General features: G+C 37.1%; 1 protein-coding gene across 9 annotated transcripts in view; it reads right to left on the reverse strand.

Annotated features, from left to right (window-relative positions):
* Positions 1-449: 449 nt before the first annotated feature.
* The window catches only part of ATP8A1 (ATPase phospholipid transporting 8A1), a 241,625-nt gene continuing 222,615 nt past the window's right edge, over positions 450-19,459 (reverse strand). For all 9 annotated transcript variants that reach the window (XM_064366745.1, XM_012474960.2, XM_012474964.2 and 6 more), the window contains 4 exons: positions 13,712-13,800; positions 12,907-12,999; positions 4,636-4,727; positions 450-2,730 (listed from right to left, as the gene is read on the reverse strand). In XM_064366745.1, the coding sequence (XP_064222815.1) occupies positions 2,633-2,730; positions 4,636-4,727; positions 12,907-12,999; positions 13,712-13,800 (372 nt within the window). In that variant the 3' untranslated portion in view covers positions 450-2,632. The remainder of the gene's footprint in view (positions 2,731-4,635; positions 4,728-12,906; positions 13,000-13,711; positions 13,801-19,459) is intronic.

Here is a 19,459-nt window from a genome sequence, read left to right on the forward strand (position 1 = left end):
AAGTCGTATTTTCTGAATTGTAAACATTGTAAAGCAACTGTGTTAGCATTTGCCAGAGTCCCTATAAGAAACTTTTTAATTGAAGAGTATGTGCCTTTATTTCAGAAAACACATGTTAAAAGTCACTTCGGCTGTTTATTTCAATCCTGGTAAAACCATGTGACTTTTTTCCAATTAAGGAAGGTTTAAAAAAATCAGACTATTTTCTCCAATGTAACACTGTAAAGTCACTGCAATTGCAATGTTATATTTTAAGTTTTACCAAGAAGTTCACTCCCTGCCCCTCAAACCCCGAGTCTCACCCAGGAAGCAGAGAGACTAACAATGTCAACAATTCAAAAATAGGACCATGGGACAAAGAGGCTCAAATTAGTCACGTTTCAGATCATGTTACACATTATCAACTGTAAGTATTCTTCTGTTTAAGAGCTCCACAGAAACAATCCATGTTTCAAGATTAAAATAAAATTTATTAAGTCAGAAAATCCAGTTCTATTATATTCATAATGTTTTTACGTTAGAATTCTGCAGAAGGGTGCCACTGATGATGAGGGCAAATGGGAAGCAGCTCTTCTCTGTAACTGCTATAAAGCGTTTCTCTGGAGGGGTGCACTTCATTCTTGCTTTCTCATTTTTTGTGGTTTGACCTCGGCTATCACCACTGGGCAGCTCAGGAAAAGCCGCTCTGAATATCCATTCACTAGACAGGTAAAGTCTGGGACTTCAGAATTTTGAAGATGCTCTTAGACTCTTACACCTGTGGTCTTGCTAGATGTGTTGATTCATGACTCTCTTAATCTGTACCCCAAACAGGAAGGGCTTGGGAAGTAAAGTATGTAAATGCATGTTCCCTTAAGGTTAGAATTATGTATATGTGATATAACCTCTTATTTGCAGAAAATGTAGAGGCAGGTAACTAAGGAGCTACAAATACAGACAAGGAAATGATATATATCCTAATTTTAAATCTAGATTGAGAAGGGTGAAAAGAATGTGAGAATATTAAACTCAAGAAGAGATCTGAAAAAAAATCACCTCTTCTCAATTCTAGTTGACTTTTTTAGAGAGTTCTACCTATTTTGCTGGTAAATCCACATAAAGGCAAGCAGGCTTTTGAGTAAAAGGCAAATAGTTTGCTTCAATCTCTGAAGTGTATCTGAAAACTAATTCCTTTTTTCCAAACAAAACTATTATTAAAAACTAGTGTAGAAAACTGGCTGTGGTTTTAAACAGCCCCTTCATTTACTGTTGGTAGCAAAATAGGCAATTTCAGATGTCTTGTAAATGCTGAAAATAATTAAACTCACATAGATTTTAAAACACACCAACAAAACCTACTCATGATGAAAGTGTCCTTTGACTGTAAAGTTACAGACTTGAGTAAAATCAGCATTTTTAAAATGGGGAAAATGTACTACTTATTTGTCCCAATAAGCAGCATGTGATGAATTTGGGGAACTATTTGATGAGTGAACTGTGAAATCATTTTCAGTCTTCAGTATAGGGGCAGTCACCATATCACTGGGTGTGCGACATAAGACAGCGGGTATCTCTTGTGGGAACACATAGTGAGAACGGGAACACAGGACAAAAGCTGAGCCTATGTTCATGACAAAAGCCCATGCATTTATCTGACATGTTATTCCAAATACTGCAACAGAAGCTTTAAAAATCCCACGTAAATATGTACTGTATGTTTCTTAACAGGAAAAACTTTAAGACAAAATGACATCACTCAATCTACTAGATAAGCCAGATTTTTAGAAAAATCTAGATGATGATGAAACTTTATCTGAAACAACTGAAACATACATACAATTTAAAAACTCAGTGTCATAACAACAGAGTCACATTAACACGTGTGTCCTTTAACAAATAAACACGACAAACAACAAAGAAGCATTTGTAAGGCCAAAGGTGCAACATCACAGATTTTAGTAGCAAATGCCTTGAAATATTCATTTTAAATCACTCTTATATTTGAAAAGTCAGGCATGCAGATCTTACAGCAGAACTGGAAGTAAACTTTCTCTTACATTTCTGGGCATATGACTACTGAACTACAAATACATTTATTGAACCTCTTTGGCAAACATTTATCAAGACAATTTTGACACAAATGCTTGTTAATAATGCCTTGTTTAGAAATTTTGCTCAGGAAGATTGAGTTAGTTCCTTAAGAATGCTGGTTTGTTTCAGCATATCCTGAAATCTAAGCCTGGATATCAAGAGTCCCTTCCTTTAACTAAATACCACTTAGAGTTTTTTAATGGTTGGTTACCTTGTGGTACAGCCAATAAATTGATAGTCAGTTGCAGCCCAAGTAACGGCATAAGAATACTGACTTATTCTCCATATAAGAAAGCACTCTGGCAAGATACCAGGTCATTTTCAATTTCCATTTACAAAGACTTAGCAAATACCTTAAAAAATCCGAAAGATACGGTGTTACAGTACAGTTGCACAGTGCTTATGTCTATAATATACATAAATCTGAATGTCCATCAGCGAGATGAGCTCAGATCCACCTTTCCTCTCCATGGATCAGACTGGGATTGTTCAGCAGACTGTGATGACAACCAGGTAGCTCTCCTTAGAGACATAATAGAGCCTGCCTTTCAGGCTCTCCCCATCACCATTCATCGGGCCTCTGTTTCGTGGTATCATATGCTCTAATCACTTCAGACTGTGAAACGATTCCATTTTCATCTTGAGAGAAAGCATACCCATCTACAAGTTAATGATAAAACATGAATTATCACAAAGGCACTGGAAACCACTGTTATTCTGCCTTTTGAGTATTCATTTTCTAGCTTGGGAACAAATGCAGCTTTCCCACCTTCAAAAGCAGGGAAACACTGATTTTTAATGCCCAGAAGACACACACTTAACTTCAAAATAAAGAGTGGGATGATCATAGGTTGCCAGTTTAGATTCTAGGAATTCTTCTGCCTAGAACACTGAGGAGGTGCCCTCAATCCCCCTAAATCCTCTGTTCTGTAAATCAACTCCAACTCTTCTAACTTTTGCTTCCCCAATTCTGGAGGGGGTAAGGGAGTCAAGTGGACTCATATATTTCCATATAGGTCAGGTAGATGAGAGGGAAGGGAAAGTGATATGTAGGTGAGGTGGTGAATAAGGTCATTGATTCAACCATCCCACCATGTACAGTCCCTTGGCATCTGTGGGAATTGCTTCAGGAACCCCCTTGAATATCAAAATCCACGGATGCCCAAATCCTTTATATAAAATGGCACAGTATTTGTATGCAATCTACACACAACCTCTTGTAAACTTTAAATCATTTCTAGACTAGATTACTTATTTTTATTTTTTTTGAGACGTCTTGCTCTGTTGCCAGGCCGGAGTACAGTGGCATGATCTTGGCTTACTGCAACCTCCACTTCCCTCCTGGGTTCAAGCAATTCTCCTGCCTCAGCCTCATAAGTAGCTGGGACTACAGGCTCCCACCATAACGCCCAGCTAATTTTTGTATTTTTAGTAGAGACAGGGTTTCACCATGTTGGCCAGGATGGTCTTGAACCCCTGACCTTGTGATCTGCCCGCCTCGGCCTCACAAAGTGCTGGGATTACAGGCATAAGCCACTGTGTCCAGCCTCTAGATTACAATGCCTCTACATCAGTTCATTCTAGTGGATTCAATGTACTATTTGGTTCATGGCAAGTTCAAATTTTACTTTTAGGAACTTTGTGAATTTTTTTCCCCGTGAATATATTTGACTCACAATGGGTTGAATCCATAGATGTGGAACCCACAGATACAAACGGCCAACTGTACATCAAAGCATCATCTTGTACTCCATAAATATAGACAATTATTATTTATCAATTAAAAAAGGTGAGGAGGAGGAGATAAACACAAATAGCTGCTAATGGTGGCAAGTGGTCTCCCTCCTTCAGAGGACATTCCCCTTGACTCTCAGCATCTACAAATAAACTCACTCATGCCCCAACATGGTTGGCGGGGGCATGGGATAAGGAATGACCTCCAAGGGGATTACCTCTTTAGAAAAGGCCTCCTGATGTATAAAGAGCAAAAGCATTAGACATGAGTATATGTAAGTGAAAATAAATTCTATGTGGAAACAACATGAAACAAAAGATATATTACTAACACAAATACATTTACTACAGGACTTTACATTTTATATTCTTTTTTAGATCTTGAAATGTTAAGAGGGCACAATATGTAATAATTTCTTATAACTCTAAATATTCATAAATATTTCTGAAGGGGAAAATATATGTTTCCTTGTGTTGTATGAAAGCTGAAAGGCTCTTGCAAAGTTATTCAAGTAGAAAAGATAACAAGACAGAGTCAGCTTTTAAGAGTTAAGATTTACTGGCTTTAAAGATTTAAGGAAGCAAGGAATGTAGAAATATTGTTTTTCTTTAAGTGAAACAGCAAGATTTTATAATGAACTATCTCTTCTGTTAAAAGTGAAATGGTTCTGACCAACAGATTTTCTGTTATTTACAGGTTGCAAATATGCAAAACTTGTTTTAGGCATTAGTTTTAAATAGTTAAACACCCTAAAGTCAGGATATTGTATAAATGCTATGATACAGTAACGGCAGATAATTTATTTAAAAATAAGAAACTCAAATACTCACGGAGCAGGTTTTGTTGCAAGGATTCAGAGCGGTACAAGTTCACGTGGTTCTTCTTAAAGACGTTCTTGAGCAGTTGCGCCCTCTCGGTCAGGCTGCAGAGCAGGTGCAAACGTGTGAAATGAATTATCAACTCGGCAGAGACCCCAGTGTGCCCACAGGACCACCAAAGAGAGTTAGACTTAAACAAAAGATCGCTTGAGAAATCTGTAGCTTAGTGATTCTTTTTACACCATTTTCTTAGATAGCAAATGAGATTTCAAGTATTTAGACAGACTTTTGAGGCCATTTTTTTCTCTAACTAAGGAGTTTTGTCCCCAGTACTCCTCCTCCCAGTAAAAAGTAAGATCTTCTCACCACCCCCAACTCAGTTATATTCAAGTCAAGCGACAACACAGAGCCAGTACAACACAATTAGCTAAAATAAAAAAATACATCAGGAGTGTTATTCATCTCTAAGAACTGCTTAACTTACTACATATAATCTAAGCGTGGCATTTTTAGAATGACAAAACCTTATTACTATATCCTTTTCATATTTGGCACATTTTGGCGCAAAATATTTTTTAGTTGAAAATCTTAACTAAAGTAAATATTAACATTACACAAAGAAGACATTTCATAAAGTTTTTAATTAGAAAAGTTTCACTACCACTCTAATACGGTATGACATGCGTTCCTTAATTTGATTTTAAAATAAACTATTTTCAGAAGAAATAATTATGATAGGTGAAATAACAAGGAAAGTATTTTTCAATGAGTGTTTAGAATAGTTGTCTCCTCAGATCCAAATCTAGATAATTAATTATGTAACTTCTAAAAGCACATTATAAAAAATTAGGCATCTTCCCCCCGCAGCTTCACATAAAACAGTGCCTCACACAGTAGAAACTCAAATAGTTGTTGAATATACTGAGTAATAATTCTGAAATGTACTTATAGACATCATCCATCTTCCCATTGTGCCATTTCTTCATTGTTTGATTTGTAACATTTTGTTTTGATATTAAAGAACATAACAGGCATGAGACAAATAATCCATATGTGTTGCAGCAAATGTTTATGCAATTTTAATAACTGGAACTGACTCAGCTGAAAATTTTCCATCTTGTGTTTTTCCCACTATAAAAGCTTTAGTTAAATTGCTGTGTTATGTTAGTTCTGTGTTTTGCCAATTTTTCTGAGACCATGAAATGAAACAATATCATATACAAAAAAAGGATCCTTTGCAAAATGAACTCATTGTGTAAATGAATTATGCAAACATTTAGGCAAAAACCGAAGAAAAAATATTTAGAAATGTTGACATTTGTAGTAATCTTCCACACATATATTTTGAAGTCTAGGGAGGTTAACTGGTATTATTAGACATATTTCACTGTCATTGGAAATTAGCTACATGAAGGCAAGAAAACTAATTAATCTAAAACTCCAGCAGTTCTGCAAACAGTTGTAAAACTTGTTTCTGTCAGTGAAATAAACACATATGAGAAATGAGAAAGGGCCATTTTTACAGAGTTGCTTTCTTACTCTACTCTTTAAATGATCTAGCATTACAGACCCATGGACCCTGAGGGACACTAAAATATGTAACTGCTTTGAGGAAGTCACAGCTTTAGCAGCAGGTGGTCTGATTTCCTTAGCAGAGCCTTGTGGATGGGGTGCTGGAAAGTCTCCGGTGTTACAAACCGAAATGACTACGGGAGACTAACTGAAATGATTACGAGAGAATAGAAGACAGCAATGTATCATTATGCAGCGTCTTGTTCCCAAAAGGCATTTTCCAGGTTTCAGGCTGGCCTTACTAAACGCATAATACTTTAATATTACAATATTAAAGTGTTAAGAAGGCACATATGAGAATCTTTCATATTATGGCAACTGAAATACGTAGGAGAACGTAACTCCATTTTGTACAGTTCATATAAAGGCTCTCAGCTCTTCTTTTATATCAAGTTAACGTACAGCATTGAAACAAAGCAGTAAGAAAATCTGTTTCTTAAAAAAGAAGCACATTACTCAGGAAAAAGCATGGGCTCCGGAATAGTGCTTAAATTTAATTTTGTGTCGGCTGTTTATTAGCTGGGTCACCACAGGCAAACCTTTCTCGGTCATCTCTTATATAACAGGAGGGCAGTACTTAACCTTCAGGCAGACTGTGAGGATGCAGGGAGCTGTCAGCACAATGACTGACTCATAGGAAGCACTCAACAAATGCTGGCCCTCCCACCTTTACCCCCAAGATCCTGAGAATTTATTATGAAAAAATCAACTAGAACAGAGATCATCACAAAACAAAAGGTACTTTGTAAGGAGCATTTTTGATGCCTTGGTTTCTAGTCAACATAAGCTCAAGGTGAGATGTCTGTTGCTGCACATAAGTTTTAGTTTATGATGGTCTCATTCTACCTCTTTACTAAGAAAATGACTAGAATTTTGTTTTGTTTTTTTCTTAGCTACTTTGAACTTCTTGCTTTAGTCCTATAGAGCAGAGTCCCTCCTCCAGAATATAAATGCCATTCACAGGAGGTTGCTTAATAAATAAATGATAAGTTGTATTTCTCTAGTCTCATCTTATACCTTTGGGGAACTACTCATTTAAACATTTATGCAAGTCTGGGCCATCAATGTTTAAAGGTACTAATATTACTATTAAGGCACATTATAAAATATACTTATGTTAACACTAACAGATAACATTAAAAGTTTAGTTTTAGTGGAACAGCTTAACACAGTGTGAAAAAACAAAACAAAAACAAAAACAAAAAAACACCACCAAGATGATGATACCTTCTCACTAAAACCACATTTTATTCACAACTCTTGGCTAGCAGTTTTACTCAGTCTTACATAGTCTTTCATTTGCATACCAAGCTATGTAAATTTTGAGTTTGTTTAATGCAATCGTACAACTGCCACTAAATATTGTTACCTTATTTCCAAACCCACTAAAATGTTGCAACTTAAACATCTGGTGGAGGTGAATGTAAAGATAACATGTTTAAAATAATATTTCACTTACAAATACTAAAAAATGTTGGTGTCGGTAAAAACCAATTTATAGTTCTGGAATGTGTTGGAATGTGTTATCTTAAGGAATTTTCAGTGTGAAACTTGAGGAGTAAATTTGCATTTGTCTATATATTGGGATGGTAAGCTATTCAGGTTGATTCATTAAAACAAATCTCCAAAAAGTAAATAACTATTCATTCACGGAATGTTTAATGTATAGCATGTGATCGCTGTCCTACACTAGGGTAGCTGTAGTTGTGGGGAGACAAACAGTGAATAGAACAGGCCTAATCTCTGCCCTGGAGCTGAAAACATTTCAGTGTTCTGTCACTTTTCTTTTCGAATGTTGGATAGAACCATTATCACGGTGATGAGAAAGGCTGAAGGAAGCATCTGACAGATCCCTGTGTCTTCAACCCTGACCGAAGTATTTAAGTAGTACTGATATAAAATCTAGCGTGAACACTGAGAAATATAATTATTTCCTTTCTACTAGTTCTGGAGCAATGTTAAAATTGCTTTTCTTTTCTTTTTTTTTTTTTTTTTTGAGACAGAGTCTTACTCTGTCACCAGGCGCCAGGATGGAGTTCGGTGGCCGATCTCAGCTCACTGCAACCTCTGCCTCCTGGGTTCAAGCAATTCTCCTGCCTCAGCCTCCCGAGTAGCTGGGATTACAGGCACACGCCACCACGCCCAGCTAATTTTTGTATTTTAGTAGAGACGGGGTTTCACTATGTTGGCCAGGATGGTCTTGATCTTTTGACTTCGTGATCCGCCCACTTCGGCCTCCCAAAGTGCTGGGATTACAGGCGTGAGCCACTGCGCCTGGCAAAACTGCTTTTCATTAAGATGAACAATGCAACAGAAAGGTTCGAGACAGCACTGTCATCATCCACCCCACCGAGTTCTCTGACACCTCGTATTCCTGACTCTCCCAGCATGTGAACCTGTAAACCATGGCCAAACAGTGGTGCCAGGCAAATCAGTGAGGACTGACCTGAAGATCCCAGGCTAAAATTCTATTTAGTAATGGCCAATGATGATATGCTGGCTAATGAATACAGTGAGAAATTTGAATTATGAGTCTCATTATATTTGCCTGTCTATAAAATACATTGTTTCACACAGACTCCAATGATATCCAAAAATAATTGTCTTGCCTCCAAGGAGCCCACAGTATCCGTAATTTCTTATTGTAAACTTTTGGATAAAGTTCAAATGTTCAGGAGTAAGATTTGGGTTATTTTATATTTTTAAAGTACAATTTCCATTTTATTTTTCTCCAGTGGACAGTTTTTCTTCAGTTCTTCAGAACTCAGTTCCTGGCTGGGCGTGGTGGCTCACACCTGTAATCCTCCCAGCACTTTGGGAAGCTGAGGGGGGCAGATCACGAGGTCAGGAGTTCAAGACCAGCCTGACCAATATGGTGAAACACTATCTGTACTAAAAATACAAAAATAAGCCGGGTGTGGTGGTGTGTGCCTGTAGTCCTAGCTACTCAGGAGGTTAAGGCTGGAGAATCACTTGAACCCAGGAGGCAGAGGTTGCCGTGAGATGAGATTATGCCACTGGACTCCAGTCTGGGCAACAGAGTGAGACTCTGTCTCAAAAAAAAAAAAAGGAACTCAGCTCCTTACATGGACTTTGGTAGAGGTCAGAAGGCAGCAAGGTTTGGATTATTTTAAACCTTCAGGAATAAGGTTTAGGTTATTCTCTCACCATTGTAGACTTGCATTTATTTCTACTATAACCCATGGTTCAAAAGCATGCATTTTAGAACATATTTAGATTGATTAAACATATTTTCCCCCTAAAATATAATAAAATGAATCTAATTTTCTGGGTAATATGGTAGGTGGCATGCTATTTCTACTAAAAATGTCTGTTTTAACCAAGATGGTTTATTTTTGAAAATGAACAAAGACAAGATATTATTGTAAATATTAATATTCCTTATGTGCTTACAATTTATTGTTTTTCTGACATTTGCATTTTATACATAACTTGAGTTTAATAGTCATACTTAGTGAAGAATAAAAAAATTGAGGATGATCAACTCACAAGATCTTTCTTAAGAACTGTATCACTGTATGACAAAAAAGTAAATGATGGTTGCTTTGGATATTACCTTGTTTGGGAAGTACCAATTATACAGTTCTCTCTATGTTTTTATGTATCAGATTTCTGTTTCACAGCCAACAGGTCAACCATCAATTCAACAATCCTTTCTCTTACTCAGCAATCCTTTTGCCCACTCTTTCTTTCATCCATTCTTTAGTTTATTCTCTTAACCATCCTGTTCATCCACTCAGCAAATATTTATTGAGTGCTACTACGTTCCTGGTGCTGTACCAGGTGCTGGGTTGCAGCTATGACTAAGACATGGGCCTCTCCTTCTAGGAGCTCAATCTAGTAGGGGGAAAAACATACATAGAGTAAACTAATACTTTATAATGCAATGCGATCAGTGTAACAACAAAAGTTTATACAGAGTATAAACAGAGTACAAAAGTACAGAGATAGCAGGCTAGGAATTACATATTATAGATGTGAGAAGTTGAAAAAACTGCATCTACATTGGGTTTTGAAAGCTGAGAATTGGAATGCCTGGTCTGTAAGAGGGGTATTGGCTCCCAGACAGGGGAACAGCAAATTCAAAGACTGGCAGATATAAAATAACATGGTGTTTTGGAACTAAAGAAAGTCTGGTGTCATTAGAATCCACAAGAATCACAATTTCTTCCCTTTTGATAATGTAGACAAAATTTGCTAACTTTTGGCTGGGCGCCGTGGCTGACGCCTGTAATCCTAGCACTTTGGGAGGCTGAGGCAGGTGGATCACAAGGTCGGGAGTTTGAGACCAATCTAGCCAACATAGTGAAACCCTATCTCTACTAAAAATACAAAAAATTAGCCAGGTCCACACCTGTAATCCCATCTACTTGTGAGGCTGAGGCAGGAGAATCACGTGAACCCGGGAGGCAGAGGTTGCAGTGAGTAAGATCGCGCCACTGCACTCCAGCCCAGGTGACAGTATGAGACTCCATCTCAAAAAAAAAAAAAAAAAAAAAAAATTCGCTAACTTTTTGAAATCTGAAATCAATCTCATTCTCCAAGATTCCTAAAATAATCCAGATGGTAAAATCAATCCACCAATTCTTCAACCTTAGAGTACCATTACTTTAGCTTGAAGATGTTTCCATCCAGTTGCTATTTTTCTCCTTTCACAGATCCTTCCCTTGCCTCCCCTCTCCTGGCACCTGCCATCTAGCAGGAAGCCATTATGGTTACAATGATCATCAACCTTCTGGTCACCAGTGGGTGGCAACAGCAACATGGAATACATGTTGGTCCAGGGTTTTGTCCATGGTATTCAGCTGATAGCTAACACATTCCTGAGTTCTCAGGAAAAGCTAAACAGCTGTTTTAGGCAAAGGAGACGGGCAGCAGCAGGAAATTTATCTGATGCATTTCCTATGAAGAAGTGGGTGGTCATTTATGTTGGATTTCACTTCTTTCCTTTTTGGGCTCTTTGGCTTATTTTATTTAATGGAAGGAGCTACATATATTAGAGACTCACTGAATGTTTAGGACCTGGAGGTCATTACATTGGCCTGATTTATGAATTGAAGTCACTAGTAGACAACAAAAAGGCAAACTAAGTATCATGTGGAAGGGCTTAAAGTGATTTTATTAACACACTTACAAATCTGGAAATATTCTGTTAAGGATAGTAACGGTATTAACAGTGGTCTTTCCCTAATAATTACGAATAAATGGTTTTATTCACAATTTCATGAGCTAGAACTCTCACTGTATTCTTTTTATCACCAGAGAAAGAGAACTGACATATGAATTTACTAACTGAATTTACTGACAAACTGCCAGGTAATGGAATAGGTGCTTTCCTATGAGGAATCCTAGGATGCAAATTTTTAGATGAAGGGAAAGGTGGAAGGAGGAGAATATAACCTTGAAAGCAGGTATTACCATTCCCCTCCTGTACACTGGGACGCTGAGTCAGAGGTTAAGTACTCTGTCGAGTTAGTAGTAGGCTGTTTTTGCAGCTCCATTATATTTTTAAACAAGTAGCAAAAGGAGGCAGAATTGTGAATGGTTTAGAGCAGGAGCTCTGAGATCAGTTGGCATGGACCCTAGGCCCAGATCTGTCACTAATAACCTTGGGAACTTCACCTCTCGAAGCCCCAGTTTCCTTATCTGGAAAAAAAAATGGAGATGATGGATCTGTATGGGGTTGTTACTGGGATTTAGTGAGATAGTGCACATAAATGCAAGGGAAGCACCTGGCACATAGTGAGCGCTCAACAAAGGTCAGTGCTATTATTTTCAAAAAAGTAGCACACACTGGTGTGTGATGAGTTCCTTCAGCATATTGAGAGCAAGAGAGAGCTGGAAGCCAAGGTCTCACTGAGTTCTGATACCTACTCCATTGCATCAAAATAAATAACAACAGTGAATCATGATTAAGGTGACATATACCAGAGTAAAACATTTCCTATAGTTTAGCCAAAACTTCAGCTTACTTTAGTATGATGAACGTGAAGAAAAAATAAATTCCTGCTACTATCTTCATAATTGTGTTGTATAATAGACTGCAACTAATTTTAATTTCTTTCTTACGACACTTTGTGAATTTAGTGGATTTGATTAGCTTTCTAACTTTGCTATACTTTGGTAGGGGGTGGTGATAAGGAAGAGAACTTGGGAGACATAATTCACTTCATATATCATATATATCCAGGTCAGTTCCTAATAACTACTGAACCACAAATGCAATTATATAAGGTAGTTTGTCTTATATCAAATTATGATTTTGATTACATACTATTTTATTATGGATACTATTTCAAGCTAAAAGTCATTTTCTTTTCTTGCAGTTTAATAACACAATGTTTGTAACTACCATTTATTTAATGTTCATTAAAGACTGTGCACTATGCTAAGTGCTTTATAATATTTTATTCAACTCTTTCAACTAACCATTAGGTAGGTATTATTGCCTCCATTTTATTGATGAGGAAATTGAGGCTCAGTAGGATTGAGCAACGTAGCCAAGGCCACACAATTTAGAAAGTAACAGATTTGATTTAAATCCACATCTCTCTGATTCCCAAACCTGCCAGTGACACTGCCAGCTCCATGCTGACTGATAAATACAAGTTTTATCACTTATTTCCAACCACTAGTATGAGATAAATTTAAAGTTCATTTGGAAAAGAACATATTCACTGTGCATTTTACCTTTTTCCAAGTACAACTGCTCCTGGGTCTTGAGATTTTGCCTCCAGCTCCTGAACTTCATCGACCAATGTTTTAAAAGCAGTCCTTTTGATCCTGCAAAAAGAAAAAAAAAAGGGATTTGCATGGAAATACTCTTGCGAAGGCTTTACAGAACTAGATGTCTGGCTTATCATCAAGGCTGCTGATAAGGTACAACAGGAACAAGGGTACAAGCAGTTTTTCAACAGAATCTTAAAAATTACCATAATTTTGAGCATTAATATAGAAATTATAGTTTTAAAATAAATGATGGTTTAGGTTTACAATATTAAAACTCTCATAATTATTTAAATAAACATCATGTAATAAATGCTATCTTTTTTGGGGGAAGAGATAAGATTTTAAAACTTAATAACCCTTGAAAAAATTAGTAATGTTTTCATTTTATATTTTATATATGTTTGGAATCAGGCAAGCAAAACATTTCTTTTTATATTAATAAAAAATGTGTTTGGAAGTAGTACAGTTTTTCTTCTACTACTCTGTATGGCTTTTGGGGCTGTTTCTAAAAAACATACTCCCTTATGTAATTTTCTCCAATGCCATGTACTTTTCTCCGTTAACTGAAACTACCTGCTTTACTTCTCATTTAGTCTTTTCAACTAGTTTTCTAGTTCCTGAATCACCCCTTTCTTATTTAAAATTAAGTAATATTACCAGTCCCTATCCTGCAAACTCTACATGCTTGAGTTGATGTTACAAAGAGAGAAATCTGAGCATTAATATACATCTATATTTTTCTGTATAGAACAGAGTATGTACTTACACCTTGTACACCACATCAAGGAGCAGAGACGCCACAGGGATGAATAACAAGCCCATCCAAAAGACTCCGGAACTGAACAACATTGCTGCCTGTGTAAATCGGCAGAAACAACATAACTTTAAAACCAAAAAATACATGATTTGTGTTTGGGTTTTATGTAATTTTAAATAAAACAATTTTAAGAATATCATTCTATAAGAGAGTATACAACTCTGAATTCAAAGTTATAAAGTTAACTTAGAATACAGAAATAAATTTTTGAGCAAATTCAAAATATAATCTGGATTAAATTCTCTTATAATAATATATGGTATAAAATAAATCATAATTAGAAACTAAATTTACTATTTCTGTCAAATGAAAATTACTTTTGTACAATTATAGGATATTAAAAATCATCCAGATAAATCATGACTACAGTATAATCAAATTAAGATACCTACAAAAACAACAATTTGATTATTTTTGGCTAACATTAGGTAGGAATAATCTTTTGTTCAGTGATTTATGTAACTGGTATTGGTGCACAGCTGTTATTGCTAAAGTCAAGCCAATATCTTGTATGTAAAATCCAAATAAAAGTATATTAAATATAACTTTAATAATTCCTTTATATTAAATACCAAATTGCTGTATTAGAGCTTTTTGGGTTGCAATAAAAAAAAAAGATTCTGTAACTTAAAAATAAATTCTATTATTTATTTGCAATTATAATAAAAAATATCTTTGTAATATAGTTAGATTATACAGAACTTAAAAGGAATACTATTATACAATAAAAAAGCAAAATAAATATTTTGGTTTCACTTCTTTTAATCTGTTTATCAAGAGTAAATTTTCAGTACCTATTTAAATCCATAAAGGTACGGTTCTAATTCCATTAAAAAGTGGCCAACTAATGCACACACATTTAGATTCTACTAAAAATCACACAAAATTAAAAAAAGTTCAGGTATGGTTCAGGAATTAAAAATAACCTAGAGTTTAATTATTCTAGGCAATTTCACAATTACACTTAATAGTCCTAATCAATCAGTCCTTATGAAACATGCAGATTATTAATTTTAAATTATATTTCAGATTACCTATTCATTTTGACTCTCAATTAAGAACTAGGAACTGCTGTTTAAATTCTTTTCTGCATTGACCTGAGCTTATCCATACAGACCGTATGTTCAAGGACACTAAGATTTTTTGCTATGTAGAAGTGAATAGCTCTAAACGCTTTTAAAATAAAAACATGCTATTACAAAAAATTCCAGAAAATAAGTTTTGCCACGTGGGTTCAATGAAATAGCATCCACATTCTAGACACCAACAAGGTGAAACATATTCACATAAAAGTCACTTTATTTAATAAGCAAAACATGATCTTTGACATGTTTGTTGACATCCTCAACAGTGAAAACCAACAATAACTGTGTAATAGGAAATGTCTATCAAGCCAGTGGATTTTCTTTAGATTGAAAGAAGCTTTCTAGTAAGGTAACAACTGTAAAAATCCAATTTCTCCTTCTGGGGGGAAAGGTAAGGTAAGAATTCCAAGGCATGTAACTGAAAATACCACACTTACTTGGCTTAATTTTAATATATTTTAATTTGGTGGGGGTGGGGGCAAGAGAAGGAGGATTTATTCTTGCCTTCGCCACCTCGTATTAAATGTCCACCGATGGAAAAGGCAAAAGTGGTGGAGATTCAAGGCTGCTAATTCTGACCATTGTGATGCTAACGACGAACGGAGGAGTGACTGGCGCCCCACCATTCAGTCCACCAGCCTTTGGCTTTACAAATGAACAACATGAATTGAGGGGAAAAAAGTTTTTCTGCGTCATATCTGAAAGCCTGTCAGATTTTTTTTTCTTTTGCAGAGTTAATCCAAACCTAAAAGATTTAAAGCCGACATTCGCATTAAAGACAGAGAGTCTCTTTGTATTTTTTGGATGAAGAGGGAGGAAGAATAAAATCCCACAGAGGTATTTCCTTCCTTTCTGTATAAGAAAGCTCCCCCTCACTCCGAAGAAACCAGTTTTGTCTCTAACTTTTCACATTTCCCCACTCGCAGGCAGGTCAGCTGGGAAAAGACGAAGGGATCCTGAGACAATGGTGGTAACAGGAGCAGCCTGTTCGGGGCTGGGCTCCGGTTCCTTCCGAGAGCAGTTTGCAAATTGCTCCTAATGTGGGAGACTGGTGCACCAGGCCAAGTGGCCCCCAGTGCCCCTCCTCGAGGCCCTGTGAAACCAAATGGAATCTGCCACAAAAGTGGCTCCCGGGGGACTTGAGAAGGGATCAGCTGAGGAAGCTGCAAAGCTGGTAACTGGAGGGCACAGGCCCTGTGTGGGGAACAAGCAATCGCTTGTCTCTGCAGAGTGAGGCTGGCTCAAAATCGAACCACTGGGTCTTCAAAAATAAAGCAACGCTGCCTGAAAATGCAACTTGCAACAGAGGAATTGTTCTGAAATTTCTGTGTAAAGTTTCAGAGAACGAATGTTTGAGAAAATACAAGTTTATGTGCATTTGACCAAGCCAAGGGGCATGACGGGTACGAGCGGTTTACCTTCTGACCCACATGGCATGATCTGTTAGCACCTATGTTCCCACACCAGACAGAAACTCTTCTTCATCTTCAATGTGCCCAAGTTCAGACACATAGGGGAGAGAATTCAAGTGTGCCACCTGCCTACAAACCTTTAACAACGTGGTTCTTCAGTTTACTTCTATGTGCTTACACTGTCAGTATCAGAGTGACATGCTGTGACTTTTACTCATGGAAATGTATAGACAGCTGAAACAGAAGGCCCTTTGGCAAACCCTAAGACTGTCTCCATGGACCCCAGTTGAAGCAGGTCTGGAAGTGGTCCTGGCACTGCCCTTCCCAACTAATCAGACACTTGAGAAGTAACTTCTCAGTATCGGTTTCCTCAGCTGTACAGTGGATTGTAAGAATTAAACTCAATAATGTTTGTAAAGTGGCTGCATAGCTCTGATTATTAATAAACTTTCTTCATTTCAATTGTCAAATGCCTTTAAGTGCTCTAGTGTCTTGTTCTTTCCAGTGATCTGTCCCATGAACTTCATGGAAGAAAATTTTTACGACAATATCAAATTAACTGTAAATCAATTTACAAATTTTATGATTAATATCACAACATATGCTTGTCTTATCTGCGATTTTAAAACGCAATGCTGAAACATAGGCCAAAGTAAGAGATCCTTAATAAAGGGCCATTCAACTCAATTTGCCAATTTAGGACACAGCGAGACTCTATCTCACAAAAACAAAAACAAACAAAAAGCCAGAGTAAAGCACCCTACTGAATAGTTTTTTTAAACCAAGGTTTCCTAAAGTTATCTACTGATTATGGAACACTTTCCCCCATGTCCTTCTTAAAAATATTCCACACAACTAATTTTGGGGAAAGCAAATATTCATTGTGGGTTGTTTTAAATAACAAACTACTAGTTAAAGCTAACAGAGCACTATGTGGCTGATTAGGCAAATGTGCATCCCTAGGTCAGAATGTTATCCAAGCTGTTGAAGATATTCACAGATTGTAATTATCAGAAAACTGATAGTTTAGAAGAGTCTTGAAGGGAAAGATAAACTACCCTGGTATTCTCCCAGGAGCCAAACACCCTCCCTGGAAGGGTTTGCAGTTTGTATCATCATCTATATGGAAATCAGCCACAAATCACCGGTGGCTTAGATTTCTCACCTGAATTTGAAGCACAGACTATTGAGCTCCTAACTTGCGTGTTGCACAGGCACCTCAAACCTCACACATCCCACACTGAACACACACTGTCTTCCCTCCAAAGCCTGCTCTACTTTGGCACAAGCTATTCAGGGAATGGTGTCATCCCTGGCTGCCCAAGACAGAAACCTGGGCCCTAATTGGCTTTGGGCCCTGAACTGGCTTTTTACCCTACCTCTAGTATTTCACCAGGTTCTGTTGTGGTTTAGCATCTTCAGATTCACCCATCCCTTACCAACTCTGCCACCATTATCCCAGTCCAAAAAATTTGCCTGTCCTTCTAGCTGTCCTGACTTCAGAAATACTCTGCTTCTAGCTGTTCACACTGCAGCCAGAGAGCTATTTCCAAAAAGCAAATTCGATGTTAGCGGTTCCTGGATTAAACCCTTTCTGTGGCTTTATACTGTCTTCAGAATAGAAAACAAAATCTTTAATAAGATTTCAAGACCTTTCTATCTGACTTCTGATCGCTTTGCCAATATCATCTCTCAAGCCAGTCCCATCTCTTGCTGCATATAACATGTTTCAGTTCCTGGAAGGCACCCATGCTCTTATCCTTGGGCCTTTGCACCTGTGATGCCTACTGCTCCTTCGTTTTCCCCTCAGATGTTACTTTCTTCCTTAGACTCAGAGGACACGACTTGGGCTTCCGTTATGCTGGCACCTATCACCCGTTTTCTAGTTGCTCATTCATCTTGTTAGACTATATGCTCTCTTAATTCTCATGATCCAAGTGCTTAGCCACCAAGCAGATGTTCAATAAATAATTTATGGATAAACATGTTCTCACAACCTAGTGTTGTAGAAACTAAGTGAAAAACAACAGAGACTGGGGACCCTGTTCCTGAGATGTGGTGGTTATGGTCTGCTTAGTTTTCTTGTGTTCTGGCAAGGAGTTATTCTAGGGGGAGTTATTGCCAGATAATTATGTATTTTGGGGAGAGGAGTTGATTTAACTCCACAACTACCCTTTTCCAGTGTAGGTTGCCTTTTGTGTTAAAGGTTGAGGGATGTGCATTAAAAGCTAAATATGTTAAACTATCCCCACCTCCCAGTCTGAATCATCAGAAATATTTCAGTGAATCCAAGAAAGGTATGATACCTGGAAATAAAAGTGGTTTTTGTTTGTTTGTTTGTTTTTGTGGTTGCGGGGAGGTGAGGAAGAGCTATAGAACAGGCAGGAAGAGAAGGAAGTACCAGCATTAACAAAGATTTTAAGTAACTACACAGTATGAACACTTTGCAATGTTAAAGAAAAAGAAGCAGAATATGAAATCCCAGTCTTCCTCCTCTAGGCAAATACAAACTTTATCCTTCTGGCTGCTCTGGCCAAAATACTCAAATCATCTTTGTTCCCCCTTTTCTTTACAACTGCACATTCAATTTACTGGTAAATCTCATTGGCTTGACTTAAAAAAATTCACGCACCAATGTTCATAGCAGCACTATTCACTATAGCCAAAGGGTGTAAACGACATCAACAGATGAGTGGTTAAGGAAAATGTGGCATACCCATACAATGGATTAAGCTTTAAAAGACATGAAATTCTGGCCCACATTACAACATGGGTGAACTGTGAAGACATGATGCTAAATAAAATAAACCAGACATAAAAGGTGATTCTACTTAGATGCAGTGCCTGGAATAGTCCAATTCAGAAACAGCAAGCCCAGTGCTGGCTGCTAGGGGTTAGGGGAAATGGAGAATGTTAATTATTTAACAAGTATGAAGTTTCAGGAGGAAAAGATGAAAAAGTTCTAGAGATGGATAGTGGTGAAAGTTGCACAACAATGTGAATGCACTTAATGCCATTGAATTTACACTTAAAATGATAAATATTATATAATGTATGTTCTACCATAACAAAAACATTAAATGAAAAAAATAAAGGTTTTTAGAGCAAATCTTCTCCCCACCCCAAATCCAGAATTTACCCAATTCACGGCCTTCCACACTTGCCTAGGACCCCATCATCTTCTGTCTGGAGTGCTATGA

This window comes from Aotus nancymaae, unplaced genomic scaffold (genome assembly GCF_030222135.1).
Source record: "Aotus nancymaae isolate 86718 unplaced genomic scaffold, 86718_ANA_hifiasm-v0.15.2.pri h1tg000006l, whole genome shotgun sequence".
NCBI lineage: Eukaryota > Metazoa > Chordata > Mammalia > Primates > Aotidae > Aotus > Aotus nancymaae.